The sequence below is a fragment of the Enoplosus armatus genome, chromosome 3 (assembly GCF_043641665.1).
Source record: "Enoplosus armatus isolate fEnoArm2 chromosome 3, fEnoArm2.hap1, whole genome shotgun sequence".
Classification (NCBI taxonomy): domain Eukaryota; kingdom Metazoa; phylum Chordata; class Actinopteri; order Centrarchiformes; family Enoplosidae; genus Enoplosus; species Enoplosus armatus.
In genome coordinates this window covers 22,941,898-22,958,400 of record NC_092182.1, presented here as the reverse complement: position 1 = coordinate 22,958,400, position 16,503 = coordinate 22,941,898, and the positions used below count along the sequence as shown (strand labels likewise).

Sequence of the window (16,503 nt, the reverse complement as noted above, 5' to 3'; positions counted from 1 at the left end):
GTCACTCACAGAAATTACTTTGAAATAGTTTCTGTGTGAGATCTCCGCTGCATTTTGTTTCTAAGAATTATTTGTAAATGCTATTTGAACCCAGTCTGCTGTCCTGTATTGTAAATATGAATGTGTTTGAATTGCCAACAACTTTTCGTTAAATTGACACCACTTCTCTTCAAATGTACTTAACAGTAGAATGAAAAACAAAGATGCTTGTTTGACGTTCCTTTTACATGTCTTAATATATGTTTTTATTTATACTGTACTTAAACACACGTTTGTCTATATATTGTGTTTTCTCTTTTGTTTTCATGATTAAACACTTACTAGGATAAACTTTTTGTGGTGTAAATCTGCTTGTATTTGCATCACTGACCTTCATCTACGTCAGACATGACGTGTCTCTAATGTTTGTTTTTAACCCTAAAACCAAAGTTTTAGACCCCCCCCCCCCAAAAAATATATATTTTTTTATTTCTACATATATAGACAATATCCTATTGTAATATATATCACAATAACAGTCTCTTAATACTAAAAACACGTTTATGAGGACATGTCTTTAGTGGGGAGAAAGATCCTTTACTTCAGTAAAAGCACCAATACAATGATGTAAAAATACTCCAGAGGTATTATCAGCAAAATGTACTTAAAAGTTCAAGTACTCGTTTCGTTACTGATATATTTTATAATACATAATATTAGATTGTTAATACTGATTCATCAATGTGAAAGCAGCATTTTACTGTTTGAGGTGAGGTGAAACTACTTCATATACAGTGTCGCAGTTTAATTCAGTGGTTCCCAACCTAGAGGGCGGGCCTCTCCAAGGGGTCACAAGATAAGTCTGGGAGGTCATGAGTTGATAAATGGGGTTGGAAAGAAGAAAATACAAAGTCACAGTTCTTTAAATGAAAACAGTTTAGAAATGAAATCGCTTTGGTGGAACTGCTAACAACAAGAGGCTGAACTGGAGTCAGTGCGTTGTCATTTTTAAGCCCATTTTAGGTGTTTTTTTTTATGAAAGATTTAATCTGAAAAGTAGCTGTCAAATAATCTGGTGGAGTAAAACATACAGTTCCCTCTGAAATGCAGTAGACTATAAGTATAAAGAAGCATACAATGGAAATACTCAAGTGAGCGATTATCTAAAAATTGTACTTGTAATCAGTTACTTTCAGAGCATGTGGCTGGACTCAGGAGGTAGATGAAGAAGAAGGGCGATAGGTTTAATCTTGTCTTGTTTCCTTCCTTCATTTTCTAAGAATTTGGTTGAGCAAGAGAAGAGAAATTCTTAAGAAGAATTACAATAATGATTTTGTCACATAAACCATTTCCAAACTCATAATCTTTTCGTGAAAATTAAGATTTTTGAGTCTGTAATAAGGCGCCATCGATCACCATGTTGTGGAATAAAGGCTGCAATCTTTCAAGCTCATCATCTCCCGACTATCCTGAACTGTCTCAGAACCATTTATCGCGAAGCTTATGACACATTAGATCAAGTGCAAGCAATAACATTCAGCGCGTCTCTGTTCTCAACACACAAGACCTCTGAAAATCTATCTGATCAATATTTGATTTGACGGAGAAAGTAAGACTCATTTTTCTTTCCTAACCACCAGCTCAGTCGGACTGTGATTGTGCCATCCTGATTTACGGTCACAGAATAAAAGCAGTAGTGATGTATTTTTAATAGTTACCTCTGACAGAGTGCCCCTGTTGAAACCTGGCCAGCAGCCAGCCAAGTGATAGATTACACGGAGCCACATCCCGGCAGAGCTGCAGCTTCACATCACCAGCACCACAAAGGCACTTCCACCTTTCTTAAGGCTTCCTTGAAGTAATTAATTACCAAAGTTACAATTTTAACCCTACTTTTCAAGATCAGGGCACTCTCCAAAGGACACAGGTGTAAAAGTGACATATTTACATATGAGTAAAAACAAAACAACAGCCTCAGAGACAATAAAACAGACCATTAATCATGAAAATAGATAAAAAATGTATAGAAAAGAAGAGTAGAAGAGGAATGTTTGAACACAATCTGTGCTCTAGCATCACTTCGCTTGTCAAGTCTGTCACATGCAAAAAGGATCATTTATTTGCAACTACATTAGTTCCTCTGATGGTTAAAGACATTACAGCTCAAATCAAATAACGTGTCCCACATTCGTCACTCTGCAATCTCATTTTGACCCTCATATACATACAAACGCACTCTGGCTCTGACGTGTTTGAAAGCAAAAATACTTAAATTAGAGGGAAAAAACGGTCAGGGTTCACGCTGGATATGGGAGTTCAGTGGCCATCTGCCATGCCAGAGACATTAAACGGACTTTAAGGTATAAGAGGACAGAAGCATGAAGGAATTAGTCAGACTTGTAGAACAAAAAATCACCAAGAAGGCGTCTTACATAAGCATCGTAAAGGCTCGGCAGCTGCTCTCGTCCACATTGACGTACAACGAGTTCAAGGGTTAAATGAGTTAAATGTGAGGAACCCAGAAGTAACAAATAGTTGATGACTCTGAGCGTTTAGAAAAGTGAGAGGTGAAGAACCAAAGTGAAAAGGAGAAAGAGACCATGTTCATCTGTGGTACATGTTTTTATGGATACATGAACAAGGAGTTTGAGCGTGCAACTTTATTCATGACCTTGGATACAACTCAAGGACTACTTACTGGCTTTTTTTACGGAGATTTGAAAAGCATCAGTGGAGGGAGTCTGCTCAGTCGTCGTGATGTGACCCGAGGATGGAACTTCAGTCACATAATAACAGGTGAGAGTATGATTAGATGAGAGAATATGATTAACAGGTGAGAGGAAGATGGAGGAATAAAGGTGTTTCTGAAGAGATAAATGAGGTATTTTACTAAAAACTGAAGTATTTTTCTTTCTCTGTTCTGTTGGATTGGAGGGTATGTGTGTTCTTTGAAGTGAGATGGAACTAAGCAAAAGAAAGGATCACATACTGTATATATGTGTGACATTACTGCAACTTGGGTCTTATTGTCCCAATTTTGGTGTTCATTATTATCAGTCATGTTTTGCATCGTACTCACCAAGTAATTGCTGAAATCTGATTATCCCTAACCCTAACCCGTTGAAGATAAAACAAGAACAAATTTTGACGATGGCACAAGACAGAAAGTCAGGACAGGTGGTCACTAGAAATCAATAGAAGTCGTCCTCTGGGGATCATGAATCCATACTAGATTTCACGACACACTGAGCAGTAGAAAATAGATAGAGGATCTTTCTGTAGAACAAAGCGTTGGTTGGATGGATGGACACAAATCTAATTACATTTCTAAATGCCACAACAAGCTGTCAAAGGACACCATAACTGCAGAGCACCAGTCTGAAAATTGAGATAATTTGATCAACTGTGAAGTCAGTCCACGTCAATCTGACACGAACAACCTAATCTATCTTTATTTTTGCTCAGCTTCAACAGAAACACTCATTTGTCCAGAGAGGCTCGGTGAAAAAACTTTCAGCGGCCTGAAGGAGAAGTTGTTGGGGGACAAAGTGCGACATCAATCATTCATATCGCACATTTTTTCACATACTGTAGTTACTTCTGGGCTACATGTCTGTTGAGGCTGCTGTGAAGAAATGTTGTATATCTGCCTCAATTACTAGATGTAAGATGGATTTGAACACCGAATCAAAAATATGATTCTATGACTCTCTTACCTGTAAGGGTCAACATTCAAATCCTTACATTTATCACACCAAATACATGGAAAACTAAAGACATTCCCATCAGCCTCATCTGTACTTTGTGTATTAGCAAATGTTAGCATGCTAACATGGTAGCATGGTAAACTTTATACCCGCTAAACATCAGCATGTTAGCATTGGGAGTGTGAGAGCATGTTAGCTTGTCCATTCTGTTGCTGTGCAACAAACAAACTGTGAATCATATCTTCATTCAAATTAAAAATTGTCAAAGGTTAGTTTCTTTAATGGCTTTCTATTTTTTTATTAATATTATAAATGATGAAGAGCTACAAGGTCCATATATTGTTTTCGGGATGTGGTGTTTTGCATGCCATGTTAATGTTAACTGATGAGTAAAACTTTTTTTTTAATGTTCAAGCAGACACACTTCATTCCTGATCATTCATAGTGAACCACTGGAGGAACACCAAACTCACTGAGAGCTGGAAATAAAATAAAACAACTGTGACCAGTGTCATGCGTGTGTGGTTTCTTCCTTCTTGAGAGACTGAGGGCTGGTGCAGAGAAGGAGGAGGAGGAGGAGGAAGGAGGAGGAAGGAGGAGGGAGCGAGTCACATGGGAAACAGTCAGCATGCTGTCACATGGTTTGTGTTTGCAGGCTGAGCTGAGGGGAGGAGGAGTTTTGGAGAGAAGTTTGTGTAAGAGAAAACCTGCAGTATTCTTTCATGTAGCTGCCTCAACAAGTAGAGGTGCTTTGAACAAACAGCCTGTTATGGAAATCCCTGCCATAAATCTAAAAGTGAGTTTGCAGTTTTACTTGTTTTACTAATGTGGGTGGTAGCTTGTGTTTGTACAGCGTTTAACTTAACAAAGACTGGTGTTAAATGATGTTATGATGTCAACTTTGTTGCTCAGTTCTCATGGGTAATTCCTCTGTGTGGCAACTACCTGCCTCAGACACAGATCACAGTAAACTAGTGAAATGTTGGTGGTGTAAAGTTATAGCCTCCAAACACGTGTTAATGTGCATTTAAGATCGTAGAGTGTACAGTTACGTTCTCATGTAATGTGCAGCAGGCTTATGGACAGAGTAAATAACATTATTGGATGTTTGAAACACAAACGTAGTGATGAATCTGCTCATTATATGAGATATTAACAAGGTAAATGTGTGTGCAGCTTTGGTAAAGATCCAACTAAAACTGATTTACAGTGAATTTGTCACTGGACATGGAAAGAAAAGTGTTTATTTGTCACATGAACCACACTACTACACACTACTAGACTAAAGACAACTAGGCTCAAATGGTTCAAAAGCAGTTTGAACAACTCTTATTCAAAGCTCAGAAACTTTGACTTAAACACTTAAGGAGCACTTGGAAAATGAGAAATTTTCTGGTTCATAATTTGGGCTAAAAAAATGTTCCAAGAAAGGAGCCATGAAATCAGTCACGCTGCTTGCCAGATGATCACAGGTTTTATGTTCAGTTCTGTGACTTTGACGTTTGCGAGCTCACATAGATTCAACAAGGGCTGCGTCTAATGGTTGTTTTCAGTATCAATTAAACTATAAACTACTTTTTCCAATTAATTAAATAACTGTTTAGTACAAGGTGACACCTTGTATGCACAACCAGCTTCCAAACTCCAAAGAGATTCAGATTACAAATGATATAAAACAGAGAAATCAACACATCCTCACTGTGGAGAAGCTGGAGCCTCTCAATGTTTGGAGTTTTTAATTGATAAATGATTGGTGGAGTAACTGTAGACTGGACTGTCCTGGACCACAGGGAAAGTATTAAAAAGGTCCTTAACAATCTTATATTTCTTTCTCTAACTCTTGTCTCTTGTTCTCTACACAGGCCATAGTCCTGGTGCACTGGCTGCTTACAATATGGTGAGTGCGAGCTCAGGTTTTTTTTTTTTTTCACAAACCTGAGGAATTTCTCTCCTCTTCTGGCACACACACACACACACACACACACACACACACACACACACACACACACATTCACACAGAGACTCACAGTCTTGATTCAGGCCTACTCTTCAGCCTCCTCGTCTCATGTGTAATCAAACATCACTCTTGAACTGTGACTCTGGTCTTGTGTGTTTGCTGTAGGGGATGCATGGCGTGGCTGCCTGCCTCCTTTGCTTGGGGGAACTTCAGCGTTTTAGCTGTCGGGGTCTGGGCCATTGCACAGAGGGACTCGATCGATGCTGTGCTCATGGTGAGTCCTTGCCTTGATTCCTCCACGCAGGCTGCAATCTTAACATCATGTGACACGTACAGCAGTCTAACTATAGGCGCAGCAGTGCGTATCCGTGCTAACCTATTTGTCTGTGGAATCTGGGACAATCTGTGAGCATCGCTTTGAGAAAGATAGCCTTCCCTTAATTCAGCATTCAGAGTACAGTAGCTGTGGCTTTCATGGTGAGATCAGTTTACTGCACCAGGGGCCTGAAGTGTTAGGCCAGTCTTAATTCTGCTTTTAGATTAGTCTAATGCAACTCCGACTGTTTCACAAAAATGAAGACTGACTTATTTTAAGTCTAAAACGTTAGCCACCCTACCCTAACTCTGAACTCATGTTTGAAATGACAAAAACCTGCTGGAAGTATACAGCAGTGACTCAGTCATTTTCGTTTGTCCTAAGAAGAAGCTGTCCTGAGCCACAAGTGTTGGAGTTTTGACCTCTTCAGACTGTGTATGTCCCTGCTCTGCTTCTACCTGACTCTGACGATGAGTTAGCAGAAGTAACAATAAGAGGCTGAGACATTTTAGCTCTGCTGCAGGTCTGCACTGTGGTCAGATTTTATGCCACTGGACTGGAATTACTGGATAAAAAAAAAAAGAAAATTACATTAAAATGTCCGTGTAACTGTTGAGTGAAGGGGTCAGCCGTGTTTTTTATTTTGAAAAAATCTCAATTTACACAGAATTCTTGGCAAATGAGTCCTATTTAAGATAGTCAAGAACTAGACATCGTTGTGCATACATTTAGACGTCCATCTGAAGTCTCACTGTCAAAGTGTCCTCAGGCTGCCACACTGGCTGTAAAGGTGTGTTTGATGCCAAACAAATACACCACAGCTGAGGGTCAATGAGAAGCACCTCAAGAAAAACAAACTATCTGTCCGGAGTCTCTTTCAATGACACTTTTGACAGTAATGGATTCTGACTGTCATTGCCATCGGGAAGTAATCGCAGTGGAGCCTTTTACCTCGTGTCCAGTGTCACTGTTGCTCACACCCAGAGTCCCTCAGGAGAGACTGAGCTGGCCAAAGTGGGAAAAAGAAAGTTGAAAAAATTATTAATGCACATAATTATTTGTGGTTCGTGGTTCCACTTCAAAGTCTCACTCAGTTGTACACGATCTGGGAGATAGTCTGCGTGTCATGTAGCCTGCTGCATGTTTTTTGATTATTAACTCCAGGTTTCACTGTCTCAAGTGTCTCTGAAGTGATTTCAATTTTTTTTGTGTCAACTCATCACATATTTAACTCACATTTCTTTTGTTCCTGGCTCTTAGAGAATTATTTCTCATCCCAAAATATGGATTTGCCTGGCCCAGATAACAAAGGCAATAGAGACAATTCAGCGTTTTCTATTATTTTCTTCTGCACTACCTGTATTTTTCATTCTGACTTCTTAGCACCACTTTGTCCAGATTGTATTTTTTTTTATGTCATTTCTCCTCAGCAAGCTCTTTTCTCAAAATTGGAATTACTTCATTTCCCCGTGGCATAACTAATGTATACAGAGATGTGAAGCACTTTCCACACTGACACCCCGTCTCTGTCCATTAAGACGTCCTTCTCTGTTGTTCTTCTCCTGCAGTTTCTGATGGGGATGGTTGTGACGATATTGACCGACATCATCCATTTTGGGATCTTTTACCCGCTGAGTGACTTCGGAGCCGAAAGGGGAAGGGACGTGTTTCGCTTCAGCGCAGGAATGGCCATCCTCAGCCTGCTGCTCAAACCTGTGTCCTGCTTCTTTGTCTACCAAATGTACCGCGAACGTGGGGGAGATTACAACGTTAACTTTGGTGAGTGCCACAAGATGAGTCAAGCACAGTGACACGCAGACTTTTCAGGAAGTGATGATAGTGACTAGAAGGCTGGTTATGAAGAAGAGCTAGCATTGCACTGATTTTCAGCTCTGATAAAGACATCAATAGGAATTTAAACGCTTCCAAAAATGAGATTCTTACGGTGGAAACTGATGTTATCATCTGCAATTTATTATTAGGAAATCAATTAAGTGTGATCCAATTCCCTTTTGAGAAGCAGATGACACAGAAACCACATAACAAAACAAGGTTTCATTGAGCAAGTACACATTGTGGTATCATCTCAGAACTAGTGAGAAATTATCTATAATATCTGAGGTTTCCTCCTCCCCACACAAACATTATCCCCAGCCCTGAGTGTGACCAAAGCTGGAGGTACGGTGTGATGCATGTGCCCAGGGGCGCTTTGAGATCCTCCCTATGTTGTTTTATGCCGTTTGTCATGAAAGCACAAACTGGGAAGACTCTGTGCTAAACCACTTGCAGATGATTCCTCGGTCAAACTAATTAGTTACAGTCACAAGACATTTCCAATACAGGAAAATATCTGAGTTGCAGTTCGGCCTGGGCGAGGAAATCATTTCTCCACGAGTTGTTTATAACATTTGTGTGTCGTCCTGCCCACCAATTTATAAATTTGTACTGCATGGAACGTATTAGGCTGAAAAACGTATGATCAGCCGTGATAGAAAAATAGCAGAGGATTGATGTGAAAGAAGCAGCGCTGGAGTCTGTCCTTCAGCAGCATGTTTGTCCACTGTATATTTCCAGTTTTTGGTGACGTTATTGACCGTTGAGTATATAGCTCTCTCTCCTCGTGGGCAAACAAATGATAAGTACACTTCTTCCATTGACTGGTCAGGAGATACTCAAGATGTGTTGTTTGATTAACCGTGTGTGGCCATTGATTTTAGGACTCACGCTGCTGAGAGCTTTTCCATCACAAATCCCACCGAGCTGTTACTTCTGCTGGACTCTCAGATTCTTGAAGATGTTGTTCATGGCTTCATCTATATGGATCAAACCAAAAGCGGTTGTATTCATAATTTGAAGTGTAGAATTTGATGGTTTCATGCAGGGATAGAGAGCTTTTATCGCATGTACTCGCTCAGTGTTTGCCTTCTTGAAAAGAACAACAAAGATGATAGAAATAAACCAGGAGTTGGGGTTGTAATTTATTATTAACTGTAATATTACCAGCTGAAATAATAATTTATTACACTGCACACTGGGAAAAGTAATGGAATTTCTTCTGCATTGCGACCAACTCTTGACAAAATACATCTCCTGATTTGACTGGAGAATATATGAATGTTGATGAATCTGCCCTCTCTGTGGTTTCACTTTAACGTCACATACACACAGCAGGTACATCCATTAGACTGTGATTGGCTGCGTGGTGACTGATGAAAGTAGCTAATGTTAGTTTCAGACAATGTGTGTCTTTAATTGCTGCACTGATTGCAAAGCTGCCATTAACATGGTTTCCTGCTGCACAGAGCACTCTGGGAACCAGGCAATCAGGTGCATGTGAGTGAATTGTTGATTCAGGTATTCAGGGATCCCTAAATTTTGATTGGCAGCCCTCTTATGCTGGTTTAAATTACTCTGGTTTTGTGTATTTAGTTTTATTTTTACATTGCTTATTACAATAGAAGCTGTAGGACTGAACAATCACATATTTAACATTAAATTGACAGTTTTCCACCTCCCCTGAACATTCAGGCCTGTCAGGCTTTGGATGTCGAAGCAGCGTGCATGCGAGAGATAGTCGCTATACAAGTTTTAGGGTTGTGGAGTTTCTTTTGTGTAGCTTCTCCAAAACAAAAACAAAAGAGGAAAATTGTAAGAAATAGATTCAACTGTGTGTTTATCTGCTCTAATATAAGCTGCCAACGTTAGCATGCCCAGCTAACTAGCTTACTACCTACAGGTGTGACGTTAACCACCTCCAAGGCTAAGTTAGCTTAGCTTTAGCTAACTTACATTATTTTGTGGTGTTTGAAAAAGCTCAGTTCTCGACTAACACATCCACTTTGTAGTATAAGTGTGGTATCTCGGGTCTTGGTATGCTACTATGTTAGAGTTTAAGGTAATGTTAGCGATTGGATTTGGGGAAGTTTACGCTAAAGCTACCCCTGCTAAACTCATTACCCGAAATTGCACTACATTTGCGCATTGGTTAGTCCTGTCCTGCGTTTTTTTAATAGTAAGTATTCAAACAGTGTCGTGTTAAAACAAAATAATTACTGTAACATTTTTTTCTCGTTATCAAACTGTATTGTAATACTAAGGCTAGCTAGCTACTTTTGCAATACCAAGGACCTAAACTTGGGTCGTATGTCTTTTTTAGCATCATTACATGGCACTGGTTTAGCTTTTCTTATGCATCAAATGCATATTTAAGACCCTTTTGCCGGTTTCAGGAGTCAGCATTTAAAAGTCAGAGTTTTAAACCACCTCACGGCATTAATGTTAATTAGCTAGCTAGTTATAGCTGCAAAAATCTGCCAGCAACAGTTGTCATTTTGAATAAAAAACGAGAATTCTGCTTTTGTTTACGTCTGTTTGAAGTCACGGACCCATTGTGTCATAAATTACCCCAAAGTTTGAAAATATATCACTGTTATCACTGTGAAGTGTTATATGAACTGTGCTAGAATGTAAAGCTCAACAGGCATAGCGACAGTAACTAAGGGAGGGCGGGGCTTAGTAAAGCATGTCCCCTGAATATTCTCAGCTGGTTTGTGGTTACGCATGTGGTCGATTTGACATGTAGTCCTCATGTGTAAAAATTTATCAAAACCTAAATGTGCCTGTTCTTTTCTTTCACGTCGTCATTTCTAACCTCACAATCTGTCTCGCTGCCGCTCTGTCCCGTTGTTTTTTCTTGTGTTGTCTCTTGTGTTTCCTTGTTGTGGTTTGACCATTTTGTCTTGTGTCTCTTCTTGTCTTCTCTCCTCCACTGCTGACCTTTGACCTCTCAGACTTAGAGACCTCTGTGGACAGTCGATGCACTACGGATAGTGCTGACAGTGCCTTTATTGGCCGCCGCTATTGATTCCCGGCTTCTTCCTTTTTACCATTTCTCTTCTCCAATCATCCTCTTCCATCCTCTCCCACACAGGAAGTAAGATTTCAAAAAAGGCTCCAGGACAAAAAAGAAACAGAGTTTTCTTTTTCTTGGTATTTCTCTCTTGTTATTTTGTTGATATTCTGTTGTCCATCTTTCTCTATTTAGTCATTTATATTAATTTATCTTTTAATCTGTCTGTTCCTGCCTCCATCAGTCCTCATTACCCTTCCATACCCGGCTGAATATTTGTCAGTACAGTATGTTTGTTTTGACACCTATGGTATTATATGGGCTTATATGATTCTGCAAGTTTGCATCTATGTATTATTCATATTTTTACTCTCCAGACACCTCATTTGTGTTTGTGTGTTCTGTTTGCATATATTGAAAGCAGAGCTGCATGATGGTGCACATTCTCAAATCAGCCTAATTAAAGTCAACATATTGTTGACTTATAATAGACAATGAATGTGACCTGTTTGAAATGCACACTTTGAGTGAGACAGGTTATTGAAGGTTGGTTGAGCAGCATGATGCAGTTTTCTTTTCAGAATTATTAATGTACTTTCATGCTTTTAAATAACATAAACATCACAGTTGTACAGTATTAATAAAATTAATGTATACTTATGTAAATCATCCAAACCCTCTGCTTGTTTGATTAGCATTAATATGTGCATGTTTGTCACAGTAATAGGACTCTGGGCCATGCAGAGGTAAGCGTGTGCGGCTCTTTGAACTTCCAAAAACACGCCATTGGTATTCTGGCCATGTCAGAGTCAGGGCTGTTTGTTTTTCAGCGTCATAGGGAGTCCTACTAGTCTTTGCATATGGATTATGTCAGTGCCTTCATAGAATTCATTATAAAGCATGTTTACATGAGGTATGATTTGCCAGGGCGGCTCCAAAGAATCCTGGACTATGTATTAAATTATATATTAGACGATTCTGCTCACATGAGAAAGGATGTTTTTCCAGACACATTTTCAGATCATTGATGGCTCCTGTGGCCAACTTCTTCTTAAATTAGCCACAGAACAAGCAGCTTATCAGACAGTAGTGGATGTAAAAAGAGAGTAATAAAATGAGAGGAATTTCAGCACCACAACAGGGTTTTTTATTAAATGTAATTTGCTGTTTTCTTAGTCCATCGTCCGTCAGAGGCAGCGGCGGCTTTACTGTATGTTGGCGAAGGCAGTATTTATCCAGAGGGGGCCAGATGCTCAAGTCAAGATAACAAAGCTGCTCAACTGTGTCATGAATCTGTGTGTGAGGAGAAACGAGTGCGAACCCTTTTTAAAAATCACGAAAAAACGAGTTGTGTAGAAGCTTTTTAAGGGTTCCTTTCTTGTGTTTTAATATGTACATTGCAAGATCCTTGTTTAGTCGCAGTGTTTCTAAGCAGATATGATTATGAATAATATATTTGCATGGCAGGGGTTGTGTGTGTGTGTGTGTGTGTTGAAGACTTTTTGACTTGTCTCTGCAGGTTTCCCCTCTGTATCACGAAACAGAGATGCCTACCAGTCCATCGACCAGCAGGACGAGTCTTCCAGCCCAGCGAATCCCTTCAACCAGGCCCAGGACAGCAAACCAGGAGTCCGCACATACTGAGAGAGCCAGGCGGTGAACAATGCAGTGTTTTCCTCTTGAGAGTTTTTGCAGCAGTAAAGTGCTTAAGGGCAATTTTTACAATTGATTCCACATCGTTCCTTGTTTTTTGTACAGTCGGCCTGCTGCAGATTGCAGCACTGACAACAAATTGAAAACTTTTATTATGATAAATCATTATCTCTGCTTGGGTATTAGAATGAAATATGGCGTAATTAAGCCCATTACATTTTTCCCTCAAAGGTGGTAACGTTTTTTTTGCTGAGCTTGCACATCACTGCTGAATAAACACAGAGGAAACACTGCTCCACCACTCCCATGCTGTGTTACTGTTTACTATTTTTAGTAGAGAGGTTTTGAATGGAACTGTTGTGTCTGCAGCAGTTTACTTTTTTCCAAGTGGGTCTTTTTTTTTTAAACAAATGTGGCACTTACAGACATTCAGAGTCTGTTTCTCTTTGTGATCTGTAAAGTATTACGTTCTCCTTGTATGCAGCATGTAATTATTATTTTCCAATTTAGTCTTTGCTTAAAGCACCGGACAGTTTTTGACACGAGAGAACTGAAGTGAACGTTCATCGTCGTGCCTTAGAAGCTACCTTGTGCCTTTTTGTACATTCTTCAGTAATACGAGCTGTGAAATCCTTCGACTGTTCCAGGTTACAGGGCTGTCTTCTTGTAACTGAGCAGGAAAAGAGCAAGACCTTCATAGTGCAATGCAGCACGCAGACAGGTACTGTTCGTTTGTCTTGATGTTGATTTATGCAAAGTCCATATTAAGAGTATTGTCATATGTGTAACTGTAACTATAAAAAATACATAAAAACATAAAGACTGTTGGAATGGTTAAGTAATGATCAGTTCACTGTGCTTAAATGTTCTCATTTCAAACCATTTTGAATATATCATTCTTATAGTTATTGTCATATTGTCTCTTTCATAATGTAAAACCATTCAATAAATTACCGACCACATGCTGTGCAGCCTCTGATAGCATTTCATCTGTTAAGGACAGTTAATATGAGACAGTTTTTTTTCCATCACAAATGTTAAATGAAGTGTTTTATACATATATATATTGCAAATATAATTTATATATAGATTGTATTTGTCTTCAGTGGTCATTGAACAGTGTGTATTATTGCACATCAACTCTCAGTAGTTTTAGTGTGCAAGTTACACAATGTTGATAGCGGTTAGAGTGTGAGGAAAGCGGACACTGTGGTGGTTTTACTCTGTAAAATCTCTGATTGCATCATTTGGATTCTTTTTTTTTTTTTTTTTTACAGTCAGTTCTCTTAAGAAAGTGTTCCACGTTTTGAGTTCCTGTTTTGAAATCACAACGATGTGCTAACTCTGTCGGCCACATTATGATTATGTGAAATTATCCCTGCTGTTGTACCAGGCGCTCATGAGTCATATATATCATAAGAGGCGCCTGACTTGCTTATATACCTCACGCAATTATACCTTAATTCAGTTATAATGCAATGAGACACATTAGCCTTGACTGTTTTTTGTGATCGAACCATAACAGGTCCACACCCAGTGAGCCTATATGAACCTCCTACGAGATCAAAAGCACATGATGTCCACTTACGGCTCTGTGTGATAACTTGGCAGAAATGCACCCTGTAGGACAAAAAGTCCGAATTTACAACGGCAGTTTGTTGCACTTTTTATGGCAACAAACAAGCATGCGCTGCCTGGTGTGAGAAAGACTTGCAGAAAAGCAACAAGATTGTTTTTGTAATTCATCATAAAAAAATATTCACCAGGAACACTGTATGTATTAATAGGCAATTCTGAGTCTTTAATTTAGCTAAATAATTCTTTACGTCCTATAAGAGACGACTGACAGATCATTTCTGTGAAAAAAGTCCTCATGTAGAGTTTAAAATATTTCTTTATCTTTATATTTCTTGGAGAAATATCAAACATGACATACAGATAAAAAGGTATCTTCTTTTTTTCTCATGCTGGTTCATTTGCTTCAAGGATCCTCCTGAAAAGGTGTGAATGTCCTAAAATAAGGCAGCTGTAGTTGCTTCAGCTTAATGTAGGAGCTGAGGAAGTGTTACTGCTACTGAAATCTAGTTTTCACTGAATAAAGATTGTAACAGAAAAGATGAAAGATGTGGGCTGCATGTTTTCATGGAAATACTGCAGCTGTGCCTTAATCTTGCTCCTGATTTTTCCAGATGTTCTTTTTATGACTGGTCATATTTGTCACATTTTGTTTGGTTTTTTCCAACATGAGAGTGTTTGTTGTTGTCAGGCTTTTTTTCATTTCAAGGTTGCTGCTGATTTGAAATGTAATGCGGCAAGTTGTTTTTTTCCCCCCCTAGAAATAAAGAACATTGTAGAACATTTGTCGAATGAAGTTTCCCAGAAAACACAGACAAACCGTGAGGATTAACATGCCGTTTGCATCTGGGTGCACAGTAATATGAAGCGTTTTGAGACAGACCTCAAGCTTTCAGATTTCTCTCGCTGCGTTCTTCTCTTTTTCTCACATTTCATCTTCACGTCACACACCTGTTTACTCTCACCCAGCTCCTCTCAGAGATCTCTTTATTGCCCTGCTTTTATTTATCCATCCACATTTATCTTCTTGCTTTTTTCCCGTACTCGCCCCCCCACCTTTTTTTTGCACTTCACTGTGCATATTCCCAGAGACATACCACATTCAGTCTTTTCAACGAGTGCCAAAACGTGTCGAAACTCAGCTCAGCCGCAAGGTACAACACACGCTACAACAGCACTTAACTTAAGATGACACAGAAATGTTACAAACGTGAAAAAGCATTCATTTTTCATTCATTTCCTGTCTGCTGCTTCTTGGTTTATAAATACGATACAACAGTAATTAGAGTGATAATGCTGACTGTGCCTGGATTGTAAAAACACCTGGTTCCTCAATAAATGACGTATCAATGATGAAGTATTGAATAGTTCACAGAATAAGACCTTGTAGTCAAGGTTTCCCTGATGGCTTTCATCAGTAACTCTGGTTGGCTTGAATGGTCTATTGTCCTCAAATGTGTGGGCCGCGGAGCCGCGAGCCTTGAGGTAAATCATTTGTTTGTATATAGTGGTGCCTCGTAGGCCTCTTAAAGAAAGCATGAATGGAAATGATGTTACTGCTGCAGCAACAGCAGCAATCTTGTACACACCCATATGCATAAACACAGACTACCACAACAGCTGCATGTTGGACACCTCAGAGTGCAGCCCGATCATCTTGACTTTCTAAATATGAGCAGTAAACACCACGTTCTGCTGTCACTCCATCTGGAGCGAAACAGACAGACTGAACAACATCACCTCAAAAAGTCTTTTCTGCTCATTCTCAGCAATCATTATAAATTGTAGTAATTCATTACAGGAGATTATTAATATGACTCTCAGTAAAAACAAGCGTGGGATGTAAGCTGGATAACTGACTCAGTAACCTTGCAGTTAAAGGACAATTTGGAACAATTTCCTAAAACTTTACAAGTAAGTACCTAATGTGGTTCTATATATGGGAAATTATTATAATATTATTGAATTATCAAAATGAATTAATTCCAATTAATTGCTAGTGTAACTTTTTTTGTCAGTGCACAGCAGATCAGCTGAGCATGAAAACTGTGAAAATGTTTGAATGGAAAACATACAAGTTTCCAACAATATATGAGAGCCTCTCAGGTAAGCTACATTTTCCCTATAATATCATGTATATATATTAATTTGTTATCCAGGAAACTTGCTCGGACATTATTTGGGAACTGTTTGGAGCCTTACTCAGCTACTGTAACTGTCTTAATCAGACTCGTTCTAGGAGCGCCTAAATATTTTTATCCAATTTACTCGTCACTTTTTAAAAGAAACTAAGGACTGAAGATGTATACTAATCTTTGAGTTTCTATAAAGTTAACAAAGTCTCAACCAAAGGAACCAAGGGAGAATTCAGAGGCTACAGAGCCAGTTTGCTCTGATGTATTCACATCTGCAGTATGTTGGTCATTTGCGATACTGCAGTTCAGCCAATAGCAGTCAATAAAACTGG

The 16,503-nt window shown here is 39.1% G+C and overlaps 1 protein-coding gene across 1 annotated transcript; it reads left to right on the top strand.

Moving 5' to 3' along the window:
• The first annotated feature begins 4,422 nt into the window (after positions 1-4,422).
• agtrap (angiotensin II receptor-associated protein) lies at positions 4,423-12,524 on the top strand. Its single transcript, XM_070903393.1, has 5 exons — positions 4,423-4,482; positions 5,549-5,583; positions 5,809-5,917; positions 7,528-7,738; positions 12,328-12,524. The coding sequence occupies exons 1-5, from the start codon at positions 4,456-4,458 to the stop codon at positions 12,450-12,452; spliced, it is 507 nt and encodes a 168-aa protein (XP_070759494.1). The 5' UTR covers positions 4,423-4,455; the 3' UTR covers positions 12,453-12,524.
• The last annotated feature ends 3,979 nt before the right edge of the window (positions 12,525-16,503 follow it).